The 15,240-nt window shown below is 37.2% G+C and overlaps 2 protein-coding genes across 24 annotated transcripts in view; one reads left to right on the top strand and one right to left on the bottom strand.

Moving 5' to 3' along the window:
- Positions 1-4,523, top strand: part of VRK2 (VRK serine/threonine kinase 2) — a 119,826-nt gene extending 115,303 nt beyond the window's left edge. For all 12 annotated transcript variants that reach the window (XM_008254375.4, XM_070069699.1, XM_008254373.4 and 9 more), the window contains one exon: positions 4,155-4,523. In XM_008254375.4, coding sequence (XP_008252597.1) covers positions 4,155-4,496 — 342 coding nt within the window. In that variant the 3' untranslated portion in view covers positions 4,497-4,523. The remainder of the gene's footprint in view (positions 1-4,154) is intronic.
- FANCL (FA complementation group L) overlaps positions 1-15,240 on the bottom strand; it is an 83,952-nt gene that overhangs the window by 7,160 nt on the left and 61,552 nt on the right. For 9 of the 12 annotated variants that reach the window (XM_051838710.2, XM_051838724.2, XM_051838725.2 and 6 more), the window contains 6 exons: positions 13,138-13,288; positions 9,190-9,273; positions 8,888-8,933; positions 8,711-8,792; positions 7,912-8,028; positions 5,249-5,320 (listed from right to left, as the gene is read on the bottom strand). In XM_051838710.2, coding sequence (XP_051694670.1) covers positions 5,249-5,320; positions 7,912-8,028; positions 8,711-8,792; positions 8,888-8,933; positions 9,190-9,273; positions 13,138-13,288 — 552 coding nt within the window. Of the gene's footprint in view, positions 1-4,086; positions 4,600-5,248; positions 5,321-7,911; positions 8,029-8,710; positions 8,793-8,887; positions 8,934-9,189; positions 9,274-13,137; positions 13,289-15,240 lie in introns of those variants that run through there. The other 3 variants (XM_051838729.2, XM_002709856.5, XM_070069703.1) reach the window with 1 other exon arrangement.

The following is a 15,240-nucleotide window of genomic DNA, read 5'->3' as shown; positions in this document are numbered from 1 at the left end:
TAACTCCACCATTTGGGGCAAGTCTGATTGAGCATGTCCCAAATTGTGCATCTCCTCCCTCTCTTATTCCCACTCTTAAATATAAGTTTCAACACCTAAGAATAATTGTATGTTAATTACAGAATTCAACCAATAGTATTAACTAGAACAAAAAAAAATACTAAAATGAATAAAGTATTAAATTGTACATCAACAGTCTGGACAAGGGCTGATCAAGTCACTGTTTCTCATAGTGTCCATTTCACTTCAACAGGTTTCCTTTTTGGTGCTTGGTTAGTTGTCACCGATCAGGGAGAACATGATATTTGTCCCTTTGGGACTGGCTTATTTCATTCAGCATGATGTAAATGACTGGATTTCATTGTTTTTGATTGCTGTATAGTATTCTATAGAGTACATGTCCCATAATTTCTTTATCCAGTCTACTGTTGATGGGCATTTAGGTTGATTCCAGGTCTTAGCTATTGTGAATTGAGCTGCAATAAACATTAATGTGCAGACAGCTTTTTTGTTTGCCAGTTTAATTTTCTTTGGGTAAGTTCCAAGGAGTGGGATGGCTGGGTCTTGTGGTAGGGTTATATTCAGGTTTCTGAGGAATCTCCGGACTGACTTCCATAGTGGCTTTACCAGTTTGCATTCCCACCAACAGTGGGTTAGTGTCCCTTTTCCCCCACATCCTCTCCAGCATCTGTTGTTGGTAGATTTCTGAATGTGAGCCATTCTAACCAGGGTTAGGTGAAACCTCATTTGTGGTTTTGATTTGCATTTCCCTGTTTGCTAGTGATCCTGAGCATTTTTTCATGTGTCTGTTGGCCATTTGGATTTCCTCTTTTGAAACATGTCTATTGAGGTCCTTGGCCCATCTCTTAAGTGGGTTGTTTGTTTTGATGTTGTGGAGTTTCTTGATCTCTTCATAGATTCTGGTTATTAACCCTTTATCAGTTGCCTCTTCACTTTCCTGTTTCTTTTGAAGTACAGAAACTTCTCAATTTGATGCAATCCCAAATGTTAATTTTGGCTTTGACTGCCTGTGCTTCCGGGGCCTTTTCCAAGAAGTCTTTGCTGGTACCTATATCTTGCAGGGTTTCTCTAATGTTCTCTAATAATTTGATGGTGCCGTATCGTAGATTTAAGTCTTTAATCCATGTTGAGTGAATTTTTGTGTAAGGTGATAAGTAAGGATCTTGCTTCCTGCTTCTGCATGTGGAAATCCGATTTTCCCAGCACCTTTTATTAAATAGACTTTCCTTACTCCAGGGATTGGTTTTGGATCCTTGGTCAAATATAGGTTGGCTGTAGATGTTTGGATTCATTTTTGGTGTTTCTATTCTGTTCCATTGGTCTATCCATCTGTTTCTGTACCAGTACCATGCTGTTTTGATAACAACTGCCCTGTAGTATGTCCTGAAATCTGGTATTGTGATGCCTCCGGTTTTGTTTTTGTTGTACAAGATTGCTTTAGCTATTTGAGGTCTCCTGTGTCTCCATATGAATTTCAGTATCGTTTCTTCCAGATCTGCGAAGAATGTCTTTGGTATCTTGATTGGTATTGCATTTAATCTGTAAATTGCTTTTGGGAGAATGGACATTTTGATGATATTGATTCTTCCAATCCATGAGCATGGAAGATTTTTCCATTTCTTGGTATCCTCTTCTATTTCTTTAAGGTTTTGTAATTTTCATCGTAGAGATCTTTAACGTCCTTGGTTAAGTTTATTCCAAGGTATTTGATTGCTTTTGTAGCTATTGTGAATGGGATTGATCTTAGAAGTTCTTCCGCAGCCATGGCATTGTCTGTGTATACAAAGGCTGTTGATTTTTGTGCACTGATTTTATATCCTGCTACTTTGCCAAAATCTTCTATGAGTTCCAATAGTGTCTCAGTAGAGTTCTTTGGGTCCCCTAAATAAAGAATCATATCATCTGCAAAGAGGGATAGTTTGAGTTCTTCCTTCCCAATTTGTATCCCTTTAATTTCTTTTTCTTGCCTAATAGCTCTGGCTAGAACTTCCAGAACTATATTGAATAGCAGTGGTCAGAGTGGGCATCCCTGTCTGGTACCAGATCTCAGTGGAAATGCTGTTATGATCCTTAAGCTACAGATTTTACTGTATCCCTGTGAAGAGCTTAGAGTTTTGCTCTGAGAGTTTATTGATGGCATGATTTCTGTGAAGCTTTTTTAGTCTTCTCTCTATAGTAAATATAATCTCAAATTGTGGCATATCTTAGTTACTTTCCTTTTCTCAAGTATCACAGCCTTGTTTTAAGTGCTGTGTTATTTTATTTGTAACCTGGTAGTGAAGTCTGATGCCCATTACTCACTGCCCAAAGTGGAAGTGGCCCTGATATTTTTCATAGCTTCCCATTTGATTCCAGTGTACATGCAGAGTTAAAAACAGCTCTGCTGCAGTTGCTTGACAGTAGCACCACTGGCATTTTGGGTTATGTGTTACAGGATGTTGAGCAACAGGACCTCCTCTTAGGTAGAACAAAATTACCCCAGGTTGAAAACCAGTGTGCTAGCAGAAAAGATGATTGCTTTGCTTTAAGCCATTGCTACTCAGTATATGGTGTGCAAGCCAAGTGTACTGGCATCACCTGAAATGCTCAGATCAGAACAGATGTGTCTCATAGCAGACCTTCTTGATATGATCTGTAGATTATCAAGGTCTAAAAATGGTATTTATGCTTTCTGATGTTTCATCTGCTATCATAAAGGTCCAGATAAAAATTATTTAATCTTAGGGTCAATATAGTTTTTGCCAAAACTATTCAACTCTGCTTCTGGAATTCAAAAGCAGCCATAAACAATATATAAACACATGAATGTGACTGTGCTCCATTAAAACCTTATTCAGAAAATAGGGTATGGCCCAGTGAGTTCTGTGGACTTCTGTTATAAACTGTCTTTCCTGGAGGCCAGCTTTGTGGTAAAAAGATGGTAAAGATGCTGCCCGCAATACTGGAATCCCCTATGAGAGTCACTTCAGGTCCCAGCTGCTCCACTTCCCCTTCACCTGGAAAAGCAGCAGAAGACAACCCAAGTGCTTCCAGGGGGGAGACCTGGATGAAGCTCCTGGCTCAGCGCTGACTGTTCTGGGGAGTGAACCAGCAGATGGAAATAGTTTTTGTTTTACTTATTTTAAGAGATCTTCCATTTGATGTAAAGATTCGGTATATAGATTATTGTAGCTCATTCTTGCAATTTTCATACTGTGAGCTTTACTTTTACCCAAGTAGAGGCATATCCCATGTCTCAATGTAAGTTATATGTGAGTGCTGCTACAGTTTACTTACTGCTGTCTCTAGGCCTTTAGGAAAACGATTTGCTGGCGTTTGGGGGAGAATTCTTTCTGGGTCTCCCTGGAATTGTGCCATTAGTTAATAAAGCTGGCATGCATTAGGATGCTTCTGTTAGCTCTCAACTTGATTCCTTTACTATTTATCTCTCTCTCAGGTAATTTCTTTTTAATAGAAAAGCTAAAACACTTTCAAAATACTTCTCTTGTGTTTTATATATCCTATGTAGGATGATCTAGAATTCTGCATTTTGAAAGTGATCTTTTTTGCAAGGAGAGGGAGAAAGGCTGTTTGAAGGATAACAGTTTAGAAGTTAAGGCAATAACTATTCTGAAGAATGATGGTATATAGGATTAGATGTTTCTGGGTGAAGGTAACTTACATTTTCTTTTGTTTTATAAATTCTCCTCTTCTAAGTTACCTGATACTAATACAAAGTTCTGCTAGTTAAATGTGAGCAGGAAACTGCTTCCTGGGGCCCAGGTCAACAGCAATGTAAAAACATGGAAGCAGCTCCAGACACCTGAATGCAAGTGACTAGTTTACTTGTTCTCTATTGCTGTCTGCTGGAGTTTTCCAAGAAACTGTACAGCCTAAACAACTTGTCTTGACATGCAAAAGCATTCATGATCAGAAGTTTTCACATGTTACATCTTCAGTTTTTTTTAATTGTTTTCATAATTTATGTGTTTCCGTTTAGAAACTTAAAACCCAGAGTCATTACCTGAAAATCACTTCTGTGGAAATATAATACCCTAAAACTTAATCGCGTTGTCCAATAAGTTATTAGCATTCTCATAGATTTATTTAAATATTTTGTGCCATCTAACAAATTATGTATTTTTTCCCCGTAGGAAAGCATAAGGAGAAGACAAAAATATGAATCTCAGGAACTTTTGCATGAAATAAACAGTTTCCCACAAAAATCTAGCTACCTACAATTCCCACATTCATTCTATGAATCCCATCAAGATTTTACCAGTCCAGATAAATTTAGCAAGTCAAGATCTCCAGCGTGGGATACATACCCTTCGACAGTTGGTATGGAAGTCACAAATACAGAAAGTTCGACTGGTCTTTGGCCCACAATTTTTCAGTTGACTCTTAGTGAAGAGGCAAAGGCAGATGTGTATTATTATGGCTTCACAATACTTGTCCTTTTGGTGTTAGTATGTCTTGCTTTATACTTTCTCTGAAGATGTTAAATAAAATTTTTTTGGTAATTTTAGTGTCTGGCTCTTCACAAAACGTCACATTCTTATTTCAGGGTTTCTTCCCAGACATTTTCAAGGTAATTGGCTTTATAAAAAATTAAAAGAGAAAAAATTTAAACAATGTTTGTGACTACAAAGTTACTTTATACTACAAATGAGGTCATGGTATGGTATAAGTTTCAAATGATCTAAGAAGTCTAATTTTGGGGCCAGCATCCCACATGGGTGCCAGTTTGAGACCCAGCTGCTCCACTTCCCATCCAGCTCTCTGCTATGGCCTGGGAAAGCAGTTCAAGATGGCCCCTGCACCCATGTGGGAGACCCGGAAGAAGTTCCTGGCTCTGGATAGGCGTGGCTCGGACCGTTGCAGCCAATTGGGGAGTGAACCAACAAATGGAAGAGCTTCCTCTCTCTGTGTAACTCTTTCAGATAAATAAATCTTAAAAAAAAATTGTGATAAAAAAGAAAATCTGCAAATTTCTTATCAATATATTTCAAAAAGTTTTAGATAAATTGATATTTCACAGAAATTGGAATTTTCATACCAAGAAACCTGAAATGTATACACCTGTGGGGAAATTCATGGAAAATTCATACTAAAACAGATTTCAGAATATTTGCACTGAAATGAACTTGTCTTCCAATATTTCACAAGGTGCCTTCATACGTACCTTATAAAACACATTACTAAAAGCTAAGCACAGTGTTTGAAATGTGATTAACAATTTGCTTACCTTACTACAATATGGGCATTCACCAAACATGATGTTACAACTCTGTCTACTGGTGAGTAGGCCTCTTAACCACTGCAGATTTAAAAAGAAAAGGAACCATGTAGGATAGCCACAAATTACATACAACCCAGATATTATTCCCTCTTTTTGATACACAATTTATTCCAGAAAACCTACCATCTTAACTGTTTTTCAGTGGAAAGGATTATATTTCCTGAGTCAATACTAGGTTATTAATATGCTGAATAACACGGGGAACATGAAATTTGAGTGCTAAACCACAGGTTTATAACCTTTAAGAATTTTCTACCCTAAAATGACATAAAAATAATGCATTCTAGGTCCTGGGGTTCGCAAACCTTCCCCAACTCCACTGGTCACAAATTAAGAACCCCTGATATAAAAGATGCCTTAAAATCTTAAAAATTTAAGTCGTAATTATGGTCCTAACCCACTGCTAGTGATAATTTTCAATCCACTGATTACAAGGATGAGGCAGTCTAATAACATTCACTTAATTTTTAGAGAAACACATACATGTTCCCTTAGAGTATATCTGTAATTACAACTGGTATTTTATGATTTTTATATAAGGTAAGCTGACATCTTGAGTTCTCCATTGGTAAAGTACAAGATGGCACTGGTAGGGCCGGCATAGCAGGTTAAAGCCCTGGCCTGCACTGCTGGCCTCCCATATGGGCACGAATTCAAATTCTGGCTACTCCACTTCCAATCTACTTCCTTGCTAATGTGCCAGGGAAAGCAGTACAAGATGGCTCAAGTGCCTGGGCCCCTACACCCACATGGAAGACCCGGAAGAAGCTCCTGGTTGCTGGCTTTGGATTGGCTCAACTCTAGCCATTGTGGCCATTTGGAGAGTAAACTGGCGGATGGGAAACCTCTCCCTCCCATTGTACTTCTGCCTCTCAAAATCTTAAAAAACCACTGGTTACTACCTCCAAGCACAAAAGTAAAGCACTATACAACTACAAGGTGTGTGTTTTGTATATAGATGTACAGTTAATTTTGGGCATTTCAAAAGTTTTGTGGAAAATGTGCATCATGGGGCCGGCACCGTGCCTCACTAGGCTAATCCTCCATCTGTGGCACCGGCACCCCGGGTTCTAGTCCCGGTTGGGGCTCCAGGTACTAGTCCCGGTTGCTCCTCTTCCAGTCCAGCTCTGCTGGGGCCCTGGAGGGCAGTGGAGGTCCCTGCACCCACATGGGAGGCCGGGAAGAGACACCTGGCTCCTGGCTTTCGGATTGGCACAGCACCAGCCGTGGCGGCCATTAGGCGAATGAACCAATGAAAGGAAGACCTTTCTCTCTGTCTCTCTAACTCTGTCAAAAAAAAGAAAAGAAGAGAAAATGTGCATCATGAAAATTATGCGTTTGGGGCCAGTGTTGTGACACAACAGGTAAAGCCCCTGCCTGCAAAGCTGGCATCCCATTAGGATGCCAGTTTGAGTCCTGGCTGCTCCACTTCCAATCCAGCTCTCTGCTATGGCCTGGGAAAGCAGTTCAAGATGGCCCAAATCCTTGGGCCCCTGCGCCCATGTGGGAGACCCAGAGAAGGCTCCTGGCTCCAGATCAGTCCAACCGTTGGGCCAACTGGGGAGTGAACCAGCGGATGGAAGACTTCTCTCTCCATCTCCTCTCTCTGTGTAACTCTTTCAGATAAATAAATAAAATCTTTTTAAAAAATTATGCATTGATTTCAGCATCTTTTTGCCACAAAATACACCTATCTTTATTCTACTTGTCTATGACCTTTTTGAAGTACCCTGTAGCAACTGTGCCCCATGATGAATGCTAAACCAGCAAATGACATGATAGGGATGAAAGCATACTTCACTTCTAGTAATAAAACAACATTGCTGGGGCCGGCACAGTAGGTTAATCTTCCGCCTGTGGTGCTGGCATCCCATATGGGCACCGGTTCTAGTCCCAGCTGCTCCTCTTCCAATCTAGCTCTCTGCTGCGGCCTGCGAAAGCGGCAGAAGATGGCCCAGGTCTTTGGGCCCCTGCAGCCACGTGGGAGACCAGGAAGAGGCACCTGGCTCCTGGCTTCGGATCGGCGCAGCTCTGGCCATTGCAGCCATCTGGGGAGTGAACCAACGGATGGAAGACCTCTCTCTCCGTCTCTCCCTCTCAACTGCCTGTAACTCTACCTCTCAAATAAATAAATAAAATCTTAAAAGAAAATTGCAATGAGTGTGCTATGAGATATTTAGATGACAAAAACCAAGCACTCTTCTCAAAAGTAGAATTAATTTATTCTATTTTGAAAAGTAATATGTACTAGTAAGTGCTAGTTTCTCTTTACTTTATTGCTGCCATCATCTTTGTGTAGATGAGACTAGAGTTTGCATGGTGATAACAAGACTTAATTTGTTATATGTCAATAAACTAGTCCATGAATGGGTTCTGGAGAGATTTTTCCATCCTTCCTGCATACTTCAGGACATTTTTTTCATTCATTACTGATAACTACAAAGAAGCAATGAAGCAAAGACCATCTAGAATAAACTGGTAAAAGGAGTTAATGACAAAAAAGGGGATCATTATTAGCTGAATGAATTTTAGACTTTTAAATGCATATACTTCCTCTGTTGTGTTAGCTGAAAAAAGTATTGCTGGTGTTATTTTTATTTTACTTTTACCTCATACAAACATATTTGATGAAAAGGTTGTCCACACTGGGGATTGTCACACACTTGATCAGGAATGACACCACCAAGTTGATAGCTATAACAAATCCCACAATCCATAGTAAAATCCTTCAAAAGGAAATAAATTTTCATAAAGGTACCAAAATTGACACATTACAGAAATATAATCACATCACTTCACTATTTAATACCTAACAAAACTAGTGTTTTCCAGATCACTAAAAAGCATTATTTTCTTGGCTGACATGAATGGGCTGCTGCAGTTTTGCTATGTAATACATCAACATGATGTCCCAGCAGTATGTAAAGATAGGATTTGACATTAGCCAGTGATTACTAAACTTCAAAATTCTGGAACTACAGCAAAAAAAAAAGAACACTGACAGTATTTAGTAATCTACAACCTTAGCAACCTTGTCAAAAGTCAACTCAAAGACTTATCATCTTTGCAGTAATCATGTACATTCAATTGTGAGAAACTGTATTGCCATTTTTCACAAATACTTTTATCAGGATAATTAGAACTGTATTTCAGCCCTCCATAAGCAGATACTATGGAAAATCCAAACATATCATTAGCTACTTTGAACCTTTCCTCTGGAGACCATGAAGAGAATACACCTGGAAGCTCCAAAGGTTGACAAGTTCATTGATGCCACCATTACTTGCAGTTCAGAAATTGTTATAAACATTCCTTCAATTCCATACCTTTTCAGTCTCACTTTTTTTGGGAGAAGCACTTAAATAAACTTAATGTAACACTGGATATCAAAACACTGATAAAACTTACAGATTTTTCCAGGGTAGCACGAGCTGGAAAGTCAATTTCTAAAACATCTTTCAAATTTTGTAACAGACTGTTTTCTGGATCCCTGAAGGCAGAAAAAAAAAAAAAAATACATGTTTCTGCTATCAAGTTTGAAAAATCATAGCAAGGTAAAAAAATAAATATTGCAAAAATACCTACCACAAATGTATGTTCCTGCTCAACTTAATTCCTAGGGGCTTTACCACTTCAAATAGAAAATAAACAATAAGTTTAATTTAGGATGTGGTGCCCACATTTTGTGAAACCGCATTTGGCACAGAATTTGTTTCTTATCTGATTAGAAAATCCCAATCATATATAGTATGTTAAACAAATGTACAGAGTGTTAAGGCATTTTCATTTTAAAAAATTATGGTTAACATTAAGTTTTAGAGTATTTTAACAGTGCTAGTTCAGGATTTTATGAGTCTATTAAAAATATTTAAATCTGAGATCCATACCATGGTCAGCACCAAGAAAGCAGCATTCAGGAAGCATAGTAGGATGTTTGGGGTCTACCTCTATATTTATGGAAACATTATTCCCTAGAATGAAAAGATGAAAAGTTTCAGAGGCAGAACAGCTAATCAAACAAGCCAACAAAAAATAAAGAATGGTCAGTCTGGCCACCTTTTTTATTGTATACTGAAGAAAAGATTAATTAACCAAATGTTTTATAGGTAATTTTATAGAGAAAGACATAGTTTAAATCTAAAGAAGTAATTTTTGAAATTAAGATTATCATTAATGATACTCAGATCTTAAAAAAAAAAAAACAAGGAGAATCATAAATTAGTATAATTTACATTGGGATTCTGGTTAATTCCATCCTATTCCGGTTTAAATAAAATTTTTATGAAGTGATATAAGGCCTAATGTCAAAAATATCAAAAGTTGGGGCCAGTGCTGGCATCTCATATGGGTGCTGGTTCAAATCCTGTCGCTCCACTTCTAATCCAGCTCCCTGCGAATGCTCCTGGGAAAGTAGCAGAGGATGCCCAAGTACTTGGGTCTCTGCACTCACGTGAGAAGGCCAGAGAAAGCACCTGACTCCTGGCTTTGGATAGGCTCAGCTCCAGCCGTTTTGGCCATCTGGAGAGTGAACCAGAGGATGAAAGATCTGTCTCTCTTTGAAACTCTTTTTTCAAATAAATAAAAAAATAAATCTTTAAAAAAAAATCACTGGGGCTGGCACTGTGGCATGGGGGTAAAGAGGCCGCCTGCAGTGCCACCATCCCATATCCCATACTAGCTGCTCCACTTCCGATCCAGCTCTCTGCTATGGCCTAGGAAAGCAGTAGAAGTTGGCCTAAGTCCTTGGACCCTAAACCCGCGTGGGAGACCTGGAGGAAGCGCTTGGCTCCTGGCTTCAGATTGGCGCAGCTTTGGTGGTTGCAGCCAATTGAAGAATGAACCAGCAGATGGAAAACATCGTCTCTCTCTCTCTCTCTGCTTCTCCTTCTCTCTCTCTCTAACTCTTTCAAATAAATAAATAAATCTTTAAAAAAAATCACAAGTCACAGAATTAATGATCCACATTACTTTCCATGACATAGAAGGAAAAGTTTACATTTCAAAGAACTATAGTCAAATGTAAAAATAGAAAATACTAAAAACAAACATGCTTAAGCCCTATGAAAATTTATAAAAATTTGAATTCCTGAATTCCTTCACCCTACGTGAGGCTTCCCTTTGCGAATTAACATAGAATCCAGTTCACATTAAATTGAAATTATTCACTTAATTAAAAAGGCAACAAATAAAATAGTTTGTAGAATATAAGAAAAAGTCATTTCTATTTGGCAACAGTCTTCTAAAACTTTTTTAACTGTATTAGAGTATAATAGAGAGGTTTTACAGTTATTTTGTGAAGGTTAACAATATATAATCCATTTGGATCTCATTTTGATAAGAATAAGTTCTATACCCTAAGGAATACACCTTTTTTCAAAGGTTAACAATATAAATAAAATTGGTATAAATTTGCCCCAAAAATGGCCAAAGAAAATTGGTATAGTCATTCAATGTGAAAATAAAAATTCAAGAAGTTATCTTATACCCTCATTTGTTAATGCTTTCTTTACCATAAACACGAATTACTTATTAGCCTTTAGCAATGTCATCTACTAACGGCTCCAGAAAGTACTTTCACTTAACAACAGTTATATTAACTAATCTTTGCATTAATTTATTCAAAACTTGGCCCAGATGAAAGATCAATTCCTGAAGGCAGAAAAAAAAAAAAGACAAATAAATAGAGTGAATAAAAACCAGGTTGTTTATGCTGAACAATGAGAAGTAAAAAAATATACTTAATCATAACCTGGTAACAATAATTATTTTAATGGAGCTATAAAGATAAAAAATTACTAGAGTTCTCCAAAGAAAATATTTTTCATTTTTAATATCTACTTATTCACAAATATACCATAATTTGGTTAATTATTCCAAATTAAATGCTATTAAACTTTTTCAAACTGGGAAAGTAACAATACTATTTGTAGAACTGCTGCATAATTAGACTTTTTCTTCTCATAATAACATGTCACTATTCCCCCCCTAGATAATCTATTGTGCCTGGATAGAAAACATAAAAATTGCTCACTAATTTGGAAATGAATCACTTCAGAATTTCAAAATATCTTTCACAATATATACCTTTCAACAACATATCTATTTAGAATAGGGGGGAAAAGAGCAGAGATAAATGGTTACCTTAAAAACTGCTTTGGTATTTAATGTGAGTTCAATTTGTTTAAAGGCTGCACTCTAACATTAAACTCAGGCTTTGCTGTCTCATAATAAAAATGTATTTAATCACTTTAGAGTCAATAGTATATGGTAACATAGAGATACTTATTAGTATATAAAATCTTACAACTTTCATAGATTTATCAAAAAGAAAATATTTTTAAATACTCAATTCTGATTTATTCTTTTTATTCTGCTTTTCTTCAATACATGGTCCTCTTCACATTATTTTTTCCTCCTCTACAATTGTGTCAGAAAATATGCCCAGATCTTTTTATATCAATCTTATCTAAGATCCACACATGAAGAGATCATTTTTTCTAACACAAAGATTTTTGTTTGTTTGAATTTACACACATTTTTGAATAACCTCTATTATTTTGGAGCTAATTAAAAGGTAGAGTGGGCATTCAGGGGTTGACATGCCCAGATCCCATATTGGAGAGTCTGACTCCTGTTCCAGATTCCACTTTCCTGCTAATCCAGACCCATGGAGGCATTGGTAATTGATTCAAGTAACAATTCCATCCACATAGGGCACTTAGATTGGATTTAAAGCTCACAGCTTTCGTCCCCAGGGTGTTGCAGACACTTGGGGAATGAACCAGCAGATGAAGAATCTCTTTTTCTGTCACCTCTCCCTGTATCTCAAATGATTTCCTTTAAAAAGCTCAATTAGGGGCCAGTACTGTGGGATAGCAGGTAAAGCCACTGCCTGCAGTATCGGCATCCAAAATGGGCACCAGTTCAAGACCCTGCTGCTCCACTTCCAATCCAGCTCTCTGCTATGGCCTGGGAAAGCAGTAGAAGATGGCCCAAGTCCTTGGGCCCCTGCACCCACTAGGAAGACCTGGAGGAAGCTCCTAGCTCCTGGCTTAGGATCGGCACAGCTCCGGCCATTGAGATCATCTGGGGAGTGAACCAGTGGATGGAAGACCTCTCTCTCTCTGCCTCTCCTCTCTCTGTAACACTTTCATTATTTTAAATAAATTAATTTAAAAAAAAAAAACTCTTAATTTTTTTTTTTTTTTTTTTTTTTTTTACAGGCAGAGTGGACAGTGAGAGAGAGAGACAGAGAGAAAGGTCTTCCTTTGCCGTTGGTTCACCCTCCAATGGCCGCCGCGGCCGGCGCGCTGCGGCCGGTGCACCGCGCTGATCCGATGGCAGGAGCCAGGAGCCAGGAGCCAGGTGCTTTTCTTGGTATCCCATGGGGTGCAGGGCCCAAGCACCTGGGCCATCCTCCACTGCACTCCCTGGCCACAGCAGAGAGCTGGCCTGGAAGAGGGGCAACCGGGACAGAATCCGGCACCCCTACCGGGACTAGAACCCGGTGTGCCGGCGCCGCTAGGCGGAGGATTAGCCTAGTGAGCCGCGGCGCCGGCCCAAAAAACTCTTAATTTAACATTGTCTTTCAATGTTACTTCACTTGGATCACTACCTTCCATGATGAAACACTTCCGTATTTTCCCATTTCACCAAAAATGTTTACTTTTAAATATATAGTGATAGAATCATTTTACATCTTACATCACTTTTAATAGCCAGTTTCACACAAAGAAATTTCATCTAAGAATTTGTCATCTTTAGGTTCATTTCCCTGAGTAATACTAAATAAAATCAAACACCTCAAAGAAACAACTAGTCCTCTTTTGGCTTACCTATTGCAATTCTGCGTGCTGTTGCACTCCGTGTAGGTTTCTCTGGCTCAAGTACCCAGGTCTTCTCATCAATTTCATCCATAACATCCCAGAATGCCTTCAGTGATTCTAACGCTGCCAAAAACTGACTATGAATACTTACTAAAGAGCTCTGTGGAAAGATGAAAGCTAAGTAAGTTATATGGCACTCTCCCAGTAGCAGATAATCATTCACTCAAAATACACTCCAGGAAAAAAGTTTAAGCTGTTGCTTTTCAGCTGGCAGACAGACTGTAGAAAATGAGTCAGCTCTTCCTGCTTTACATCTCCTAACCTCCATTAACATTAACAGGATTCTTTCTTATTGGCAATAGACTGTATATTTTTTGAGAAAAAAAAAGCTTAAAACCATATTTATTTAGCACTATGATATATACTATACAGAATATAAATTATTACAAGATGATATGTATGCACAACTCTAATAATATATCTCACATATCTAATATATTGGGCATATCTGTGAAATTTTAATATGGAATTGGCCTTAATTTCATTTTTGCTACAGCTATCAAGTTAAACACAGCCATATTTCTAGTTTATTAAATTACTTTTAGTTAGGAAACAGCTTTGCAGACCTAATTGATCAGAAAGTACAAAAAAATTTTATACATTTTTTAAGAATTCAAATAAATGACAAGTTTTTGTTTTCTACAATTAACTTTTAGTCAAGGTAGAATTTATTCTTTCAGGTATTAATCCTTTATGGGAATTAGCTTACATACATTTTCACTAAATAGTAAGTAAAGGCATCACTGATTTTAAAACAATCACTGATTTAAACCAAGTCAGTAGTTTCTCAAAAATATAAAAATATGATATGCTTAAAAGATATAATTATTTAACTACTTGCACTTTTGACAAAAAGCAAAACTAAAACATTTTAAAACGAATAAAGTGATTTAGTTATTGTTTCAAGTAAGCAAAACATACAAAAATCCTTGAAAATACATGTTCATTTAAAATAAGTGACATAAGCCAACAATGTGAAAGAATATGATACACCCTGTGTAAGATAAAGTAGCCATTCCCTTAAACATGTATTTCATGCCTATTCACTTAAGGAAAAACCATTCCACATTATCACCTCAGTCAGGACTGACACTTGAATAAATTCATGGCTTAGCTTCACTGAGCTGCTCTCAATCTACTACACTAGAAACAAACAAAAAAATGTGCATGAACTACAGCTTGCTTAATGTCTGAAAATAACCTTTTAGGATACTAAAGGTAGACTATCTGTTCCCTTCTAGGACACTATACTCACCTAAAACTGAGTTGACAGAAGCTGGAAATCAGAAAAACAAACTCCAGAAGAGCTGCTTTAAAAATCAATACAATAGTGTCTGTCTCTTCCTTTCTCCCCAACTCCATCTATATAGGTGTATACCTATGAGTAGCTATTTCACTGTATACCCAAAACCAGTTTAGTCTTCCCAAAAAAGTCATGAAATTTTTCAGTGGAATTAAGATTCAATTTATTTGAAATTAAGTACCTCCAAACATATGGCCCATTTCTCTTAAGCACAATTACCTTAACTATATATTTCGAACAGATTTTTTTTTAATAAAATGAGAAAAATAACTATAAAATCCAAACTACCCTTGGAACTAGAATTTCAGTAATTACAGAAAAAAAAAGATTTTTAAACTGTAAAGCCATTATCAGATTTCACTAAATAACCATGTTCTCTAGATATATTAAATACTAATTTTTATATTACAGATTAGGAAAACAGACATCAAAAAGAGTGACAAGTGTGACAAGGAAACATTTCATTTAGTAATTTCAATTTCAATTTTAATGTCTACTTCACTTATGAAGTAGACATTAAAACTATTTTATCAGTAAACTATATGAAAAATTAATATTTTTCTCCAACTGCTTACTTGGCCCATTAAATCACTTACCCTTGTTTTACTTCCCTATTTGGACTGAAAGAACTACATTAATTCTAAATACTAACAATATAATTAAATATTCAATTCATATCTCCATATATGCCAGGAAATATGACCAAAATTAAAGCCAAGGTTCAATCAGTATTTTGCCAGAAGCTGAAA

The sequence above is a fragment of the Oryctolagus cuniculus genome, chromosome 2 (genome assembly GCF_964237555.1).
Source record: "Oryctolagus cuniculus chromosome 2, mOryCun1.1, whole genome shotgun sequence".
Classification (NCBI taxonomy): domain Eukaryota; kingdom Metazoa; phylum Chordata; class Mammalia; order Lagomorpha; family Leporidae; genus Oryctolagus; species Oryctolagus cuniculus.
The sequence above is the reverse complement of the archived record's forward strand: the minus strand, read 5'-3'. Positions and strand labels throughout refer to the sequence as shown.